Genomic DNA, 13,258 nt, shown 5'->3' with positions numbered 1-13,258 from the left:
TGTAAGAATTTGTATATAGTCTAGTAAAGTCCCTTATCAGATACATGGTTTTCAAATATTCTTTTGCATTCTGTGAAACATCTTTGTCACTTTCTTGGGTGGTGTGCATCCTTTAAATTCTAATGATATTCATTTAATTTATTTTTTCTTTTATTGCTTGTGCATTTGGAAGCCAGTGCCTAACCTGAGGTCACAAAGATTTATACCTATGTTTTCTTCTAAGGGTTCTCTTGTTTTAGCTCTTAGATTTAGGTTGTGTTCTTTCATGTGTACATCTCATTGTCCCGATACCATTTGTTAAAAAGACTCTTCTTCCCCTCATTAAATATCTTGGCAGCCTTGTTGACACAGGTGCCACTTTTCAGGCAAATTTTTATTTGATGGCTTTTTCCAAATTAAAGTTCACATTATTATTGGTTAATAAATGGTTTATTTACAGGCAGCTGCATTTTTCAAATGTATCTTCTACTTCATCTACATGGAGGAATTGCCATTTATAGGACAAAGCATAGTAGAGCATTTTTAGATGAAGGGGCCCATATTATCTGTCTATCCAGCTGGAATCAGGGCACTGGATTAGGTGTCTCCCAAACCAGCTCTTCTCACATTTTAAAGAATGAATTTCCTGACAATCTTGTTAAAATGCAGGTTCTCAGGTGGGCGTGGTTGCTCATGCCTGTAATCCCAGCTCTTTGGCAGGCTCGTGTGAGAGGATCACTTGAGCTTGTGTTCGAGACCAGCCTGGGCAACACAGTAAGACCCAGTCTCTACAAAAAGTACAAAAATGAGCCCGGAGTGGTGCTACACACCTGTAGTCCCAACTACTTGAGAGGCTGAGGTCAGAGGACCGCTTGAGCCCAGGAGGTTGAGGCTTCAGTGGGCCATGTTTGTGCCACTGCACTTCAACCTGGGCAACAGAGTGAAAAAAATACAGATTCTCATTTTCTAGTTCTGGAATGGAGTTTGCATTTCTAACCAGCTGCTGCACATGCTGGTGGTGCTGGTCCAGAGGCCACACCAAGTGACAGCATTAGAGTGTCTAATGGGAGCTTGTTATTCAGTGTTGTTATATCTACCTGTGTAAAGTGATTTCAAAGGGAAGTAAAGTGGTTTCTTTAGAATTCATTAGTTTTGTATTTTATTTAATGAACTTTGAGATGAAAAACCACCATCCAGAGAAACAGAATAGAAGTTTCTTTCCAATGACTGTATTAGTCTGTTCTCACACTGCTTGTAAAGATATACCAAGACTGGGTAATTTATAAAGGAAAGAGGTTTAATTGACTCACAGCGCCTCATGTCTGGGGAGGACTCAGGAAAATTACAGTTGTGGTGGAAGGGGAAGCAAACATGCTTTCTTCACATGGCAGCAGGAAGGAGAAGTGTGGAGTGAAGGGGGAGCGGGGAGCCCCTTATAAAACCATCAGATCTTGTGAGAACTCACTCACTATCACAAGAACAGCATGGAGGTAGCTGCCTCTGTGATTCAGTGACCTCCCACTGGGTCCTTCCCACGACATGTAGGGATTATGGGAACTACAATTCACGATGAGATTTGGGTGGGGGCACAGCCAGACCACATCAACAGCCTTCTTGCCAATCTTGATTATTTTCTGTCTTCCTTTCAGGCCTCTGATGATTGTCACCCAGAAGATCACAACCTTGGCATTCCAAGTTCATGATGGTGAGAATAGCAGCCCTCCTTTTGGTTCTCAGAATGAGCCTGACATGCAAAGCTCTTCTGTTTATACCGTGTGCACAGTCCAAAGTTTAGACAGATGCTGGGATCTTGCTTTATCTTGTTCAAAATTTCCAAGCCTCGTCAATCATAGCCTTTCACTTTTTCCAGCCATTATTCACAATTTTCCTGTGGAATCAGCAGTTTAAATTTGCTGACATATTTGTACTGAGAACTCTGTTTTTTGTTTTTCTTTGCAATGTTTTAAATTTAAATTAATTTGTGACACTCTATGCCCTCTGTTTTAAATTCTTTTAAAAAGAAACATCATCCTGTTTGTCTTGGTTTGATCTCTGAGAAGCTCACAAGGTAATGAAAGATTAAATAGTATTGGCTGGTTAATCATTTTTAAATGCTAAGTTGTTTTTTTTATTTTGGCTTGTAAAACTATCTAATGATAATTCCCTGTAAAAAGCTGGGAAAGGGAAGAATCTTCTGTTTGTATAAAACTGAACATTTTCTTCACTCAGGCACTAACTAAAAATGGCCAGAAAGTGTGATTTACATTGTTCAAACTGGATTCCAAGGAAGGGAGGAAGATTATTTCAGTGGGGTGGAAGATTTCAATATGGGCTTTAGAGATGCCAGGTCAATTAGTAAAAGTATATTCTGAGGATTTTTACTGCTCCAACACGCACTTTTTGACTATTGACATTTCTTTATGTGTTGACAGGTTGAAATTTATCTCTGATAGCTAGTTTTCTTGTTTTCCCTTAAAGCTTGTGAACTGATTTAATTTCATTTGATCCAGTGTATCCCTGGTTCATACTTGGTGATTTAGTCATTCTATAGAGAACCGGGTAGTTTTATACCAAGGATGGAGTCTTTCTAGGGTACCAACTGTCCTGGTTTGCCCAGTACTGAGAGGTTTCACGAGATGTGACTTTCAGTGCCAGAATCAGAGTCCTGAGTAAACCAGGGTGAGTTGGTCACTCTGTTGATAACTGGAAAGTCCCCTTGGTAGTGGTTATAGACATTACAAACCAAAGCCAATCGCTAAAATCAGTTTAATTTCTAGGATTACCAGAGATTACTATTTGATGAGATCTTATAAAAATAAGTTTTTAAAAACTCGGCTTCTTTTTTCTTTGTGAGCAGCCTTGTTGCCTAAATTTACTTTTTAAAGCATTCTCAGTTTACCATATTTTCTGGAACATGCCTTAAATGCAGCAAAATGTTTACTTGCCTTTTTCTTTTTTTTCTGGTGTGTGGGAGGAACAAGTAAATTCCAGAAATACTCTGCCTCCTCTTAGGCATGGTTTTGAATTGCCTTCATGGTTGGTGACTGTACTCAGCCTCAGCTGAATATACACTTTTAGAGTTGACATATTGCTTTTAAGATATTACTTCAGTTTCTTTGAATCTTAGTTAATGTGTAAATTTCACAGAAAGCACAGATGTGATTTGGTTGGGAGTTTTTCTGCTACAGATGAATGATAAAAAGAAGAAAACTCTGATAATTCCTTTGTGATTTTCCCACACTCTAGATTACATTTACATTTCCCCCATTTTTTTTTAAAGAACGTCTCCTGTTTCTTTTTCCACTATGTCCCACAACCAGGCTCTCAGCTTGTACCAGGTGTCTGCACCAAGTACAGCCAGGGAAGTATTTAAGCTGCGGTAGCCTGTGAAAGGCAAGACGATCTCTCTGATGTATCAGGGAAGAGATATACAAAGTGGCAAGGAACTCCTAGCTGTAGCAGATGGGGAGGATTCCCTGGGGTCCATGTCTTATTGTGCAGATTAAGTAGGAGGAACCTTTGAATCCTTCCCTCTCCACGTGAACCTGCAGAGACTTTGCTTCTCACACATGTACTTATGGGTAGCTCTTTTGGTCCAGGGCATTTTTGAAAAATGAGAAAGAGGAACTCTTTATGATTTATGAAGCAAACAAAGATTACCTGGTTCAAATGACTTTGATGAGACCCTTTTAGAATTTGTTATCTAATTCACTTCAAACACTTTATTTCTAAATTATTTTCTTTTTCATAGGATTAGGTCGAAGAGCTGAAGACCTTTCTGCTGAACAACATCAACTTGCTATCAAGTAAGTGAAGTTTGACAGTGTATTAATAAGCCCTTTGCATGTCAGCATCTAGAAATTTTCCTCATTTAAACAATATCTGCACATTAACTCTGTTATATGGATATAATATGTATTTTATGAATCTGCTATTGATGAACATTTGCATTGTTTACCAGTCTTTGGCTTTTACAAATAATTAAGTGATGAATAACCTTGTACTAGGTCATTTTTAAATATGTTAGGGTAGGAATGTAGGAGAAATTCTCAGAAGTTGAATCATTAGGTCACAGAGTAAATAGAACTGCAAGGTTCTCCTTCCCTGGGGTTGTTATGTTTACTCCAGAAGTATTTTTATTTGGCATGTGTCTTGGGGGCCCTAAAGAATACTGAATGGTCAACGTCAGTGTGATTAAATGCCATTGTGAAAAAAGATAGGAAGTAGGGCAGGAGAGTGAGTATAGCTGAGTTAAATACAGGACGAGGGCTGCAGGTGGCTTCGCCAGTGTTGATGTTCAGCAGGAAGCGGGAGTGGAGGAGAGGAAGTGGGAGGGGAATAACTTTGATCTGAGAGTAAAGATGGCATGTGGAGTAGCACATCGGTGCAGCCGTGGTGGGCGGTGGTGGAATCAGGGACAACTGGCATAAGTGAGGATGGTCCCAGGTGGTAGAGGAGATTGAGTTCTTCAGTCCTGCATTAAGGAATTAGGACTTGAAAGCAGTGGAGCACTATTGAAAGATTCTAATGCGAAGCACAACGGAGGTGCAAATGAGATAGGGCAGCAGTCCCCAACCTGTTTGGGACCAGTTTAGTGGAAGACAAATTTTCCACTGCTTCAGGATTGTGGGTGGTGGGGGGGATGGTTTCAGGAGTGCCTTACATTTATTGTGCACTTTATACTATTATTACATTGTAATATGTAATAAAATAATTATACAACTCACTATAATGCAGAATGGGTGGGAGCTCTGAGCTTGTTTTCCTGTAACTAGATGGTCCCATCTGGGGGTGATGGGAGACAGTGACAGATCTTCAGGATTCTCATGAGGAGCACACAACCTAGATTCCTCTCGTGTGCAGTTCACAGTAGGGTTTGCGCTCCTCTGGGAATCCAGGGCCACTGCTGACCTGCCAGGAGGTGGAGCTCAGGTGGTAATGTGAGTGATGGGGAGTGGCTGTAAATACAGATGAAGCTTCATTTGCTCACACGCTGGCTGCTTACCTCCTGCTCTGTGGCCCAGTTCCTAACAGGACACAGACCAATACCAGTCTGAGCCTTACCCTAACCCTAACCCTAACCCAGCTCTAGGGGATAATTCCAGTGACTGGTTAGCAGTGGCATTTCAGGGAGCCTTGATTCTGTTTTGCTAGAACAGGTCTTCCGCAACGCCATAAAAGCACTACACAGAACTGTTCTCTACAGACTCTTTTTCTGCCACTACCCTGGATTGTTGCTCAGGAACTCAGGTCTGGTTGCCAAAGCAGACAACAGGCTGCTACTGAGGTTCTTCTGTGTGGCCTCTTCCAGCGGAAACTGGTTCCACCCGTCATTTGTTTTGTATTTATGTTGGCAATCGGGAGGGACTTTTTCCATTTGGAAGCATCTTGATCAGCTAACATTAGATCAGGTTCCACCCTGCTTTGTGTTTATCGCCTTCCTTTTGTCCTGAAGACAGGGAAGGTTGATGAGAAAAGGACATTTCCCAGCCTGAGTTGCACTTGCACTGAGTGGCTACAGCCGGGTGTGGCCAGCAGAGGGCGGCATGGAGCTCTGCCCCTGCAGTGAGCCACGTGCTTCCTCAACCTTTCCTTTCCAAGATTTCTCCTAGGCTGACTTTATAGAAATGAAACAAGAAAAGGTATGTCATGTATCACAATCTACAGAGATAACATTTGTGTTTGGTTATTTACAGATTCTGAAGAAAAAGCAAAGACTGAAGCCTTTTCAATTTATGTATTTTCACAGAGTGAAACCCTCTTTTTTGGAATACTTGAGTTACCTTCTCAATTTCATGAGTGTCATAGCTGGTCCTTGTAACAATTTCAAGGACTACGTAGCCTTCATCGAGGGGAAGCATATACACGTGAAGTTGCTGGAAGTGAACTGGAAGCAAAAAGGTTTCCACAGCTTGCCAGAACCTTCTCCCACAGTGAGTTTTTAGTGTCTAGAGAATACGGTTTTGCTGCTAGGATTGACTCTGTCGAATAATGGTTCTAATTAAAAAGCCAAACAGTTTACCAGAAAGCTTGGCCAATAACTTTTTGTTCTCATTTATTTAAAATACAGGTATAGTTCCTCATTTGCTGCAGTTCTGTGTTGGAGCAATGGGTGTTTATTTTACTGAGAAGCCCATTGGCTAGGAAAATGAAAGCAATCAGTTCATCAGTCAATATTTAGTGCATACAATGTGCCGAGCGCTGTGGAGTTAACACTTTTGAATACTATGGATGTTTTGCTTTTATGAGTTGAAATTCAAGTATAGACAAAAGATGGTATGTCATAAAAGGCGAGGGGACCACAGAGCTAGAATGAATGTGCTTTTCTTGTAGAGCCCACTTACTGCAAGGGAAACCAGTTTTACATTGGCACGCCCAAAGCTTGCTTCTACTGACCTTGAGAGAATTTAAGATGACTTTTTGAAATAATATTTTAAATTTTATCTTATTTTTTAATTTAATTTTAATTTTTATTTGTTGAGATGGAGTCTCACTCTGTCGCCCAGGCTAGAGTGCAGTGGCGTGATCTCGGCTCACTGCAACCTCCGCCTCCCGGGTTCAAGCGATTCTCCTGCCTCAGCTTCCCAAGTAGCTGAGACTACAGGCACCTGCCACCATGCCTGGCTAATTTTTGTATTTTTAGTAGAGATGGGGTTTCACCATCTTGGTCAGGCTGGTCTTGAACTCCTGACCTCGTGATCCACCTGCCTGGACCTCCCAAAGTGCTGGGATTACAGGCGTAAGCCACCATGCCCAGCCCCGAACTTGAATTTTATCAATCCCAAATTAGTCAATATTAGGATAACTCATTACAAATACGCTAAATTTATTCAGCTCAAATAACCTATATTTAAGGGACATTTGAAATTAATGAAAGGAGTGGTAAAAATTGGAAAAGGAAGGAAATGAAGATAGTTCGAGTTAAATATTTTGAAAGTGCTAAAGTCTTGGCAAAAAATATGAGTTAGGTGAGAACTTAAGTGATTTATTAATTAGGTATGAGTTTTTAGGTTTTTTTTGTTTTGTTTTGATTTTTTTTTTTTAATTAATTTTTTTTTTTTTGAGAAGGAGTCTCACTCTGTCGCCCAGGCTAGAGTGCAGTGGCGCATCTTGGCTCACTGCAGCCTCTGCCTCCTGGGTTCAAGCGATTCTCCTGCCTCAGTTTCTGGAGTATATTTGACACAGTTTGGTTCTGAGCACTTTATGGTTGGTCAAGTGTGTCAAGTTCATCTGCTTTACTGAAAGGATCTAGGGGTGAAGTCACCATGGCTGCGAGACACCAAAGTTACCACATTTCTAGACTGTATCTGTCACCTTAGTGTTTTCACGCTTCACGTGCTTTTATGTACACAATAATGTCATCGGAGAGTCTTTCTGCAAGGAAATTCTTGCATTTTTGTGCACAGATAAGGTGAGGTGGTGAGGTAGTGTTTGGATCAAGACGTACAGCTGAGAAAGGACCTGGGGTCCATGAGCTGGTGCCTATCATGGTAGAGCTGTAATTGTGACTGAGCATGCTAAGCACTAAACTGGGATCCAGCCACTGTTCACAGGACCTTGTAAATACTCATTCACTTACACCCCAAGGTGCCCTCTGAGGGAGGTGCTGTTGCTATGCCCATATTACCAATAGAAGTCTTTTTTTTTTTTTTTTTTTTTTAAATAAAGTGGGAGACTACAGTTCAGTTGAATGTTGAAGGACATTCCCTGAAATGTCAGGGAAACTGGGTAAAATCACTCTGTCCAGAGGAATTTAAAAAGCCAGCACATAATTAACTCCAGAGTAGACTACATCTAAACCATCCTGGGAGGCTTTCTGAAGCTCTCCATTACCTGCCCATGTCCTGGCCCAGGTACTCAATCACCTGCACAGAATCCTTCATACCTGAGCCTCTATCTTCCCTGCTGGTGACTCAAGCTGGTCATAGGAATGGAACGTAAATGTGCAAATGTTTTTCTTTTTTCTTTTTTAATAGAAACTTGCCACCGTCTTATTTATTTCTCTTGTGTTTTGGATAATGAAAGTACTTACATTTTGTTAATTGAATATAATGATGGGGGTTTTCTTCCAGTCTAACCCTCAAGTGTCAGAGGCATGTTCTGTATCTAAATATAGCACCTAATATCCATTGTCAGACGTGTGTCATGAGAAAGGATGCCTGCTGCCCTTCTAGAAAATAATGCCAGCCAGCTGTTGGAGCGGTGTGGTCCTTAACGTGCCTTTGCCAAAGCTGTTTTCCTCATACCCGAGCTTCTGAATGGTGACGCTGATTTTTCCCCATATCCCCGTTCCAGGGAGCCGTGATACACAAGTTGTGCATCACCTTGGTGTCTCTCCTTTTGTTTCTGACGCTCACGAAGACCTTTCCTGTCACCTGCCTTGTTGATGACTGGTTTGTCCATAAAGCAAGCTTTCCGGCTCGACTCTGCTACTTATATGTGGTCATGCAAGCCTCAAAGCCCAAGTATTACTTTGCATGGACATTAGGTAAGTTTGATGGAGCAGCCCTAAATGAATGAGGGAAAAATGCTGCTCCTTGGATGGCTTAGCCAGAACGATGTTTTGGATCACCTGATCAAAGAAGCTCGACACGTAACGGGAGGCAGTTGAGCCAGGGTCAGTTTTAACTTTCCAACATAGCACTCCTCTCTCCCACCCCCGATGATCTCAGTTCTCCACGATAAGGAGAAACACATCCTGGCTGTTGTTCAAACCCAATGTTATTAACAGATGTCAAAACTTGGAAACTTCTTCTACCAAAACCAGCCATGTAAAGCAGTGGGACGTTGAGGGGAAATTCTGGAATGATCTGGCCTTCTTGCAGTTTTTCTGGGGTTTATGTAATATAGGATGAACTCTGAATTAATTTTACCAGCACACTTGCTAATTTAGGTTACACTTGTTTAAGGAACTGGTAGTTAGGTTTTTATGTCTTACAAGGAAGCTGACTTGAAGTGCTGATTTTTTAATTTTTTTAGGTAGAAAGTTCAACTTCATTTGGTTTTATCACACCTTTTGTTTTCCCCCTGTGGGATAACTTGGTTCATGTTAGGCTTTTATCTCTTTCCTTTCAAACAATTTTAGACTGTAGTTGCATAAAGCTTTGCTGACATGAGCTGTAAACGCGTCTGTGTCCGTAGAGACTGGGAAAGGGTGTTGAAAAGCGTGGAAGCCCTGTCTGTCACACCGGAACCCTTTCAGGAATGGGATTTGGGCATCTTAGCTGCAAATGACCTGCACTTGATGTCAGAGGCAGTGACTTGGATTATTAAATAAAACAGATTATTAAACTTGGTTTCCAGGTGTTCGGCCTACATTCCACGGATGACGGAATGGCACTTAATGGCTTGAGTTCCTCTTCTCTCTCAGTTCATGCTTCAAGTTTAAAGTTTCAATTAAAGTTTGCAGGTGCCAAATTACTTTTGAAAAAAAATGATTGCCTGCGTGGTGGCTCACACCTGTAATCCCAGCACTTTGGGAGGCCCAGGTGGGCGGATCATGAGGTCAGGAGTTTGAGACCAGCCTGACCAACATGGTGAAACCTGTCTCTACTAAAAATATAAAAATTAGCTGTGCATGGTGGCAGGCGGCTGTAATTCCAGCTACTTGGGAGGCTGAGGCAGGAGAATCACTTGAACCCGGGAGGTGAAGGTTGCAGTGAGCCGAGATAGCCCCACTGCACCACAGCCTGGGTGACAGAACTAGACTCTGTCTCAAAAAAAAAAAAAATTATTTTTTTGGCTAGGTATAATGGCTCATGACTATAATCCCAGCACTTTGGGAGGCTGAGGCAGGCAAATCACTTGAGGCCAGGAGTTCAAGACCAGCCTGCCCAACATGGCAAAACCCTGTCTGTACTAAAAATACAAAAAATGACTGGGATAATCCCAGCTGCTGTAATCCCAGCTACTCAGGAGGCTGAGGCATGAGAATCACTTGAATCAGGGAGGTAGAGGTTGCAGTGAGCTGAGATTGCGCCACTGAACTCCAGCCTGGGTGATGGAGCACGACTCTGTCTCAAAAAAAAATATTAATTATGGCAAAATACATATAAAATTTACCATTTTAACCGTTTTTGAGGGTACACGAGTGGCATTAAGTTCATTCACAATACTGTGCCACCATCACTACTGTCTTAGCTCCAGATCTTTTTCATCACCCAGACAGAAACTCTGTGCCCATTAAATGGTAACTCCCCATTCCTTCCTCCTCCAGTCCAGATTATTTTTAAGGGCCACAGTGTTCCTGCATAAGTTCAGTCCAGTGCTGCAGTTCTGTAACGTTTGGCCAGAGTTATCTGACTTAGAGCTTTTGTAAAATTTGCAATGAGGGAAATTTTGCTTCTGGACACTTTCAATGCAATTCAAGGGGTTTTTGTTGAGGACCAGATTCTGTGCTAGGAAGAATTGAAAGGTAAGATGTTGACTGTCCCTCAAGATCGTTGCATGGTTGGGAACACAGACACATGCAGCCACCAGGCAATACTCTTCAAGCTGTCCGAGTGGGAGGAGTCAAGAGGAAAGGACGGGTTTGGGCTGGTCATTGAGGAAGCTTCAGTAATCTTCTTTTATCTTATTTCTTGTTCTGCAGTTACAAATGATGACTTCTTTAGCAGGTAGGCATTAGACCTGCTATGGTTGGAACCCTCCTTGAAACATTGGGCTTATTTTTTTCTATGTGAAATAATTTTTTTTTTTTTTGAGATGCAGTTTAGCTGGAGTGCAATGGCATGGTCTGGGCTCAGTGCAACCTCCGCCTCCCAGGTTCAAGTGATTCTCCTGACTCAGCCTCCTGAGTAGCTGGAATTATAGACAGGCACCACCATGCCCAGCTAATTTTTGTATTTTTAGAAGAGATGGGGTTTCACCATGTTGACCAGGCTGGTCTGGAACTCCTGACCTCAGGTGATTCACTTGCCTCAGCTTCCCAAAGTGCTGGGATTTACAGGCATGAGCCACAGTGCCTGGCCAAATAATTAATAGTTTTAATTTGCTCAAATCTGAGTGAGTGTGTGCGTGTGTGTGTAGGGGACTGAGAGAGAGGGAGAGAGAATATATTGAATTCCCCCTTACCGTCTTCTGCTGCCTCACTCACCTTCCTTTTCTCTTCCCTCTTCCTATCCTCTGGCTCCCGTTTTCTGTATCCCAGGGCTTAAGGGCTGGCTTCCGGACTAAATGAGCTCCTGATCTCAGGAGGAAAGAAAGGCCATTCCATTCCATAGGGAAAGTCCGAGACCAGAAAGGCTGTGCCAGCAGGGACCTGGACTGGGAAGTGTCACGGGAACAGGGGGCGCCTGCACCTTTCTACCCTTTTAGGGGATTCCCCAGATATCTGGCGTACAGCGCAGAGGTGCCCCTTCCTGTGGAGAGCTTTCTCTGTGGACTTAGCTCTTTCTCTCCCCCCATGCTTCCTTTTCCTTTATCTTTTTTGGGTAGCTTCAGTAGAAACACTTCATTAATTTGTATGGCCTCAATTTGAAGTTTGTTACAGTTTAGATTGCATGGGCTGGTCTGAAATTAACCTTTGTCTTGTTTATGAATAAAGAAGCAATGAATAGTGTGTCAGGGAATATTTAAACTGCTTAACCGAATAATTGTTTTCTCCAGCTCTCTTTAAAACACCATTTACATATAATTGATATACTAATTACACATGATTATAAATGTAATCCTTAAAGCTGGCCTCTTGATGAATCTCCGCTGCGCGGTGTTAGCCTAGTTCTAGGTACTGTTTATATTTGAAGAATTAAACTGTTTCTTTTGGACTTAGTGTATAGTCCTGGCTGTTTCCCCTACCACTTAGTACTAGTACTAATTAGCGAGACTTGAATCCAGGCTGTTTTCTAAGGACCAGAGAGTCCAACATATGGGGTACAAATTAATTTATCTGTAATAGTAAATTAGAGCCATGTATAGTTCAAGTAAAACCACTTTTGGACTGGCAAACATAGAGCCCATCACTGCTCTGAGACAAAAACCAGGCTGGGATAAATGACAATTGGATCACTAGGTGAAGCGGGGAGTCCGACGTCGGCTCAGTGTGGTTCTGAGAGTCAGTACTTGGGACCTTTCACCATTTGTCTCTTTCAGGGTGGCTCTTACCTGCTCAGGTTGTGGAATTGAGTTCTAGGATTGATTCTGGCATTGTTGACAAGCTACATGATCTTTTTTTTTTTTTTTTTTTTGAGATGGAATTTCACTCTTATTGCCCAGTTGGAGTACAGTGGTGGGATCTCGGCTCACTGCAACCTCCACCTCCTGGGTTCAAGTGATTCTCCTGCCTCAGCCTCCCGAATGGCTAGAATTATAGGCGCCTGCCACCGCCTGGTTAATTTTTGTATTTTTAGTAGAGATGTTGTCCAGGCTGGTCTCGAATTGCTGACTTCAGGTGATCCACCCACCTCGGCCTCCCAAAGGCTACGTGATCTTAATGGTTACCTAATATATCTAAGATGTCTCAGTCCCCTTAGTAGCATAATAATTATAATACCAGCAGCTAACTTTTTTGAGTGTTGACTTGGGCCAGCACTGAGCTATGTACTGCACACATATTTAATTTTGTTTAATCCTTTCAAAAGCCCTTTAAAATGGGTACCATTATTATATCCACTTTATGCTCAAGGGAATAGGTTTCTAGAAGTTAGATGATTCTTCTCCCAGGCTCATGTATGTGGTATGCTGTTGACTGGTGGTAGAAACCTGTCTAGTCTTCTCCCCCGCCGCCCCCGGGGCCCATTCTTAACCTTTTGTCTTGACATTATTGTGAAAATTAAATGAGGAATTGCCTGTAAAGTGTTTTCTGGAAAGATAATGAGCACTGAAAAAAACACACAAACGCACACGCGCGCGCGCACACACACACACACACGATAGTTATCATTATTCTCTTCTCTTAGGTCTAGCCAGGTATGCCAGAAATGAGGCTGGAGTTGGAAGAAGGAATTTAGAAGTGGCCATGCTGGTCCCAGTGATGGTCAGCCGGGCTCTGGTTTTAGTTGTCAACACAGACATCAAGGCCCTTAGTGTCACTGATCTCTGTCACTCACGAATTGGTTCCCACACTTTGAAAACCATTCAGTTCTTACAGGCACACCCCCACTTTGTCTTTCTTCTCCACTGGGTTCCCATCCAGTTGTCGGGGGTGGAAATGACATTGAAGGACTCGGTCTCTTGCACACTTCCTAATGAAAGAAACCAGATCATCTTACAGTGAAGCCACGAGTAAGATAAGCAGTGTTAAATCATCAGCTCTGCCAAATATAAATGAGACAGTCGTAGG

The 13,258-nt window shown here is 42.2% G+C and overlaps 1 protein-coding gene across 3 annotated transcripts in view; it reads left to right on the top strand.

The window, feature by feature from the left end:
• Positions 1 to 13,258, top strand: part of MBOAT1 (membrane bound O-acyltransferase domain containing 1) — a 112,524-nt gene that overhangs the window by 80,235 nt on the left and 19,031 nt on the right. For all 3 annotated transcript variants that reach the window (XM_064363028.1, XM_064363029.1, XM_064363030.1), the window contains exons 5-8: positions 1,629 to 1,684; positions 3,731 to 3,785; positions 5,729 to 5,912; positions 8,275 to 8,467. In XM_064363028.1, coding sequence (XP_064219098.1) covers positions 1,629 to 1,684; positions 3,731 to 3,785; positions 5,729 to 5,912; positions 8,275 to 8,467 — 488 coding nt within the window. The remainder of the gene's footprint in view (positions 1 to 1,628; positions 1,685 to 3,730; positions 3,786 to 5,728; positions 5,913 to 8,274; positions 8,468 to 13,258) is intronic.

Source organism: Aotus nancymaae, unplaced genomic scaffold (assembly GCF_030222135.1).
Source record: "Aotus nancymaae isolate 86718 unplaced genomic scaffold, 86718_ANA_hifiasm-v0.15.2.pri h1tg000051l, whole genome shotgun sequence".
Taxonomy (NCBI): domain Eukaryota; kingdom Metazoa; phylum Chordata; class Mammalia; order Primates; family Aotidae; genus Aotus; species Aotus nancymaae.
Note: the sequence above shows the minus strand (reverse complement) of the source record. Positions and strands in the feature narration are given on the sequence as shown.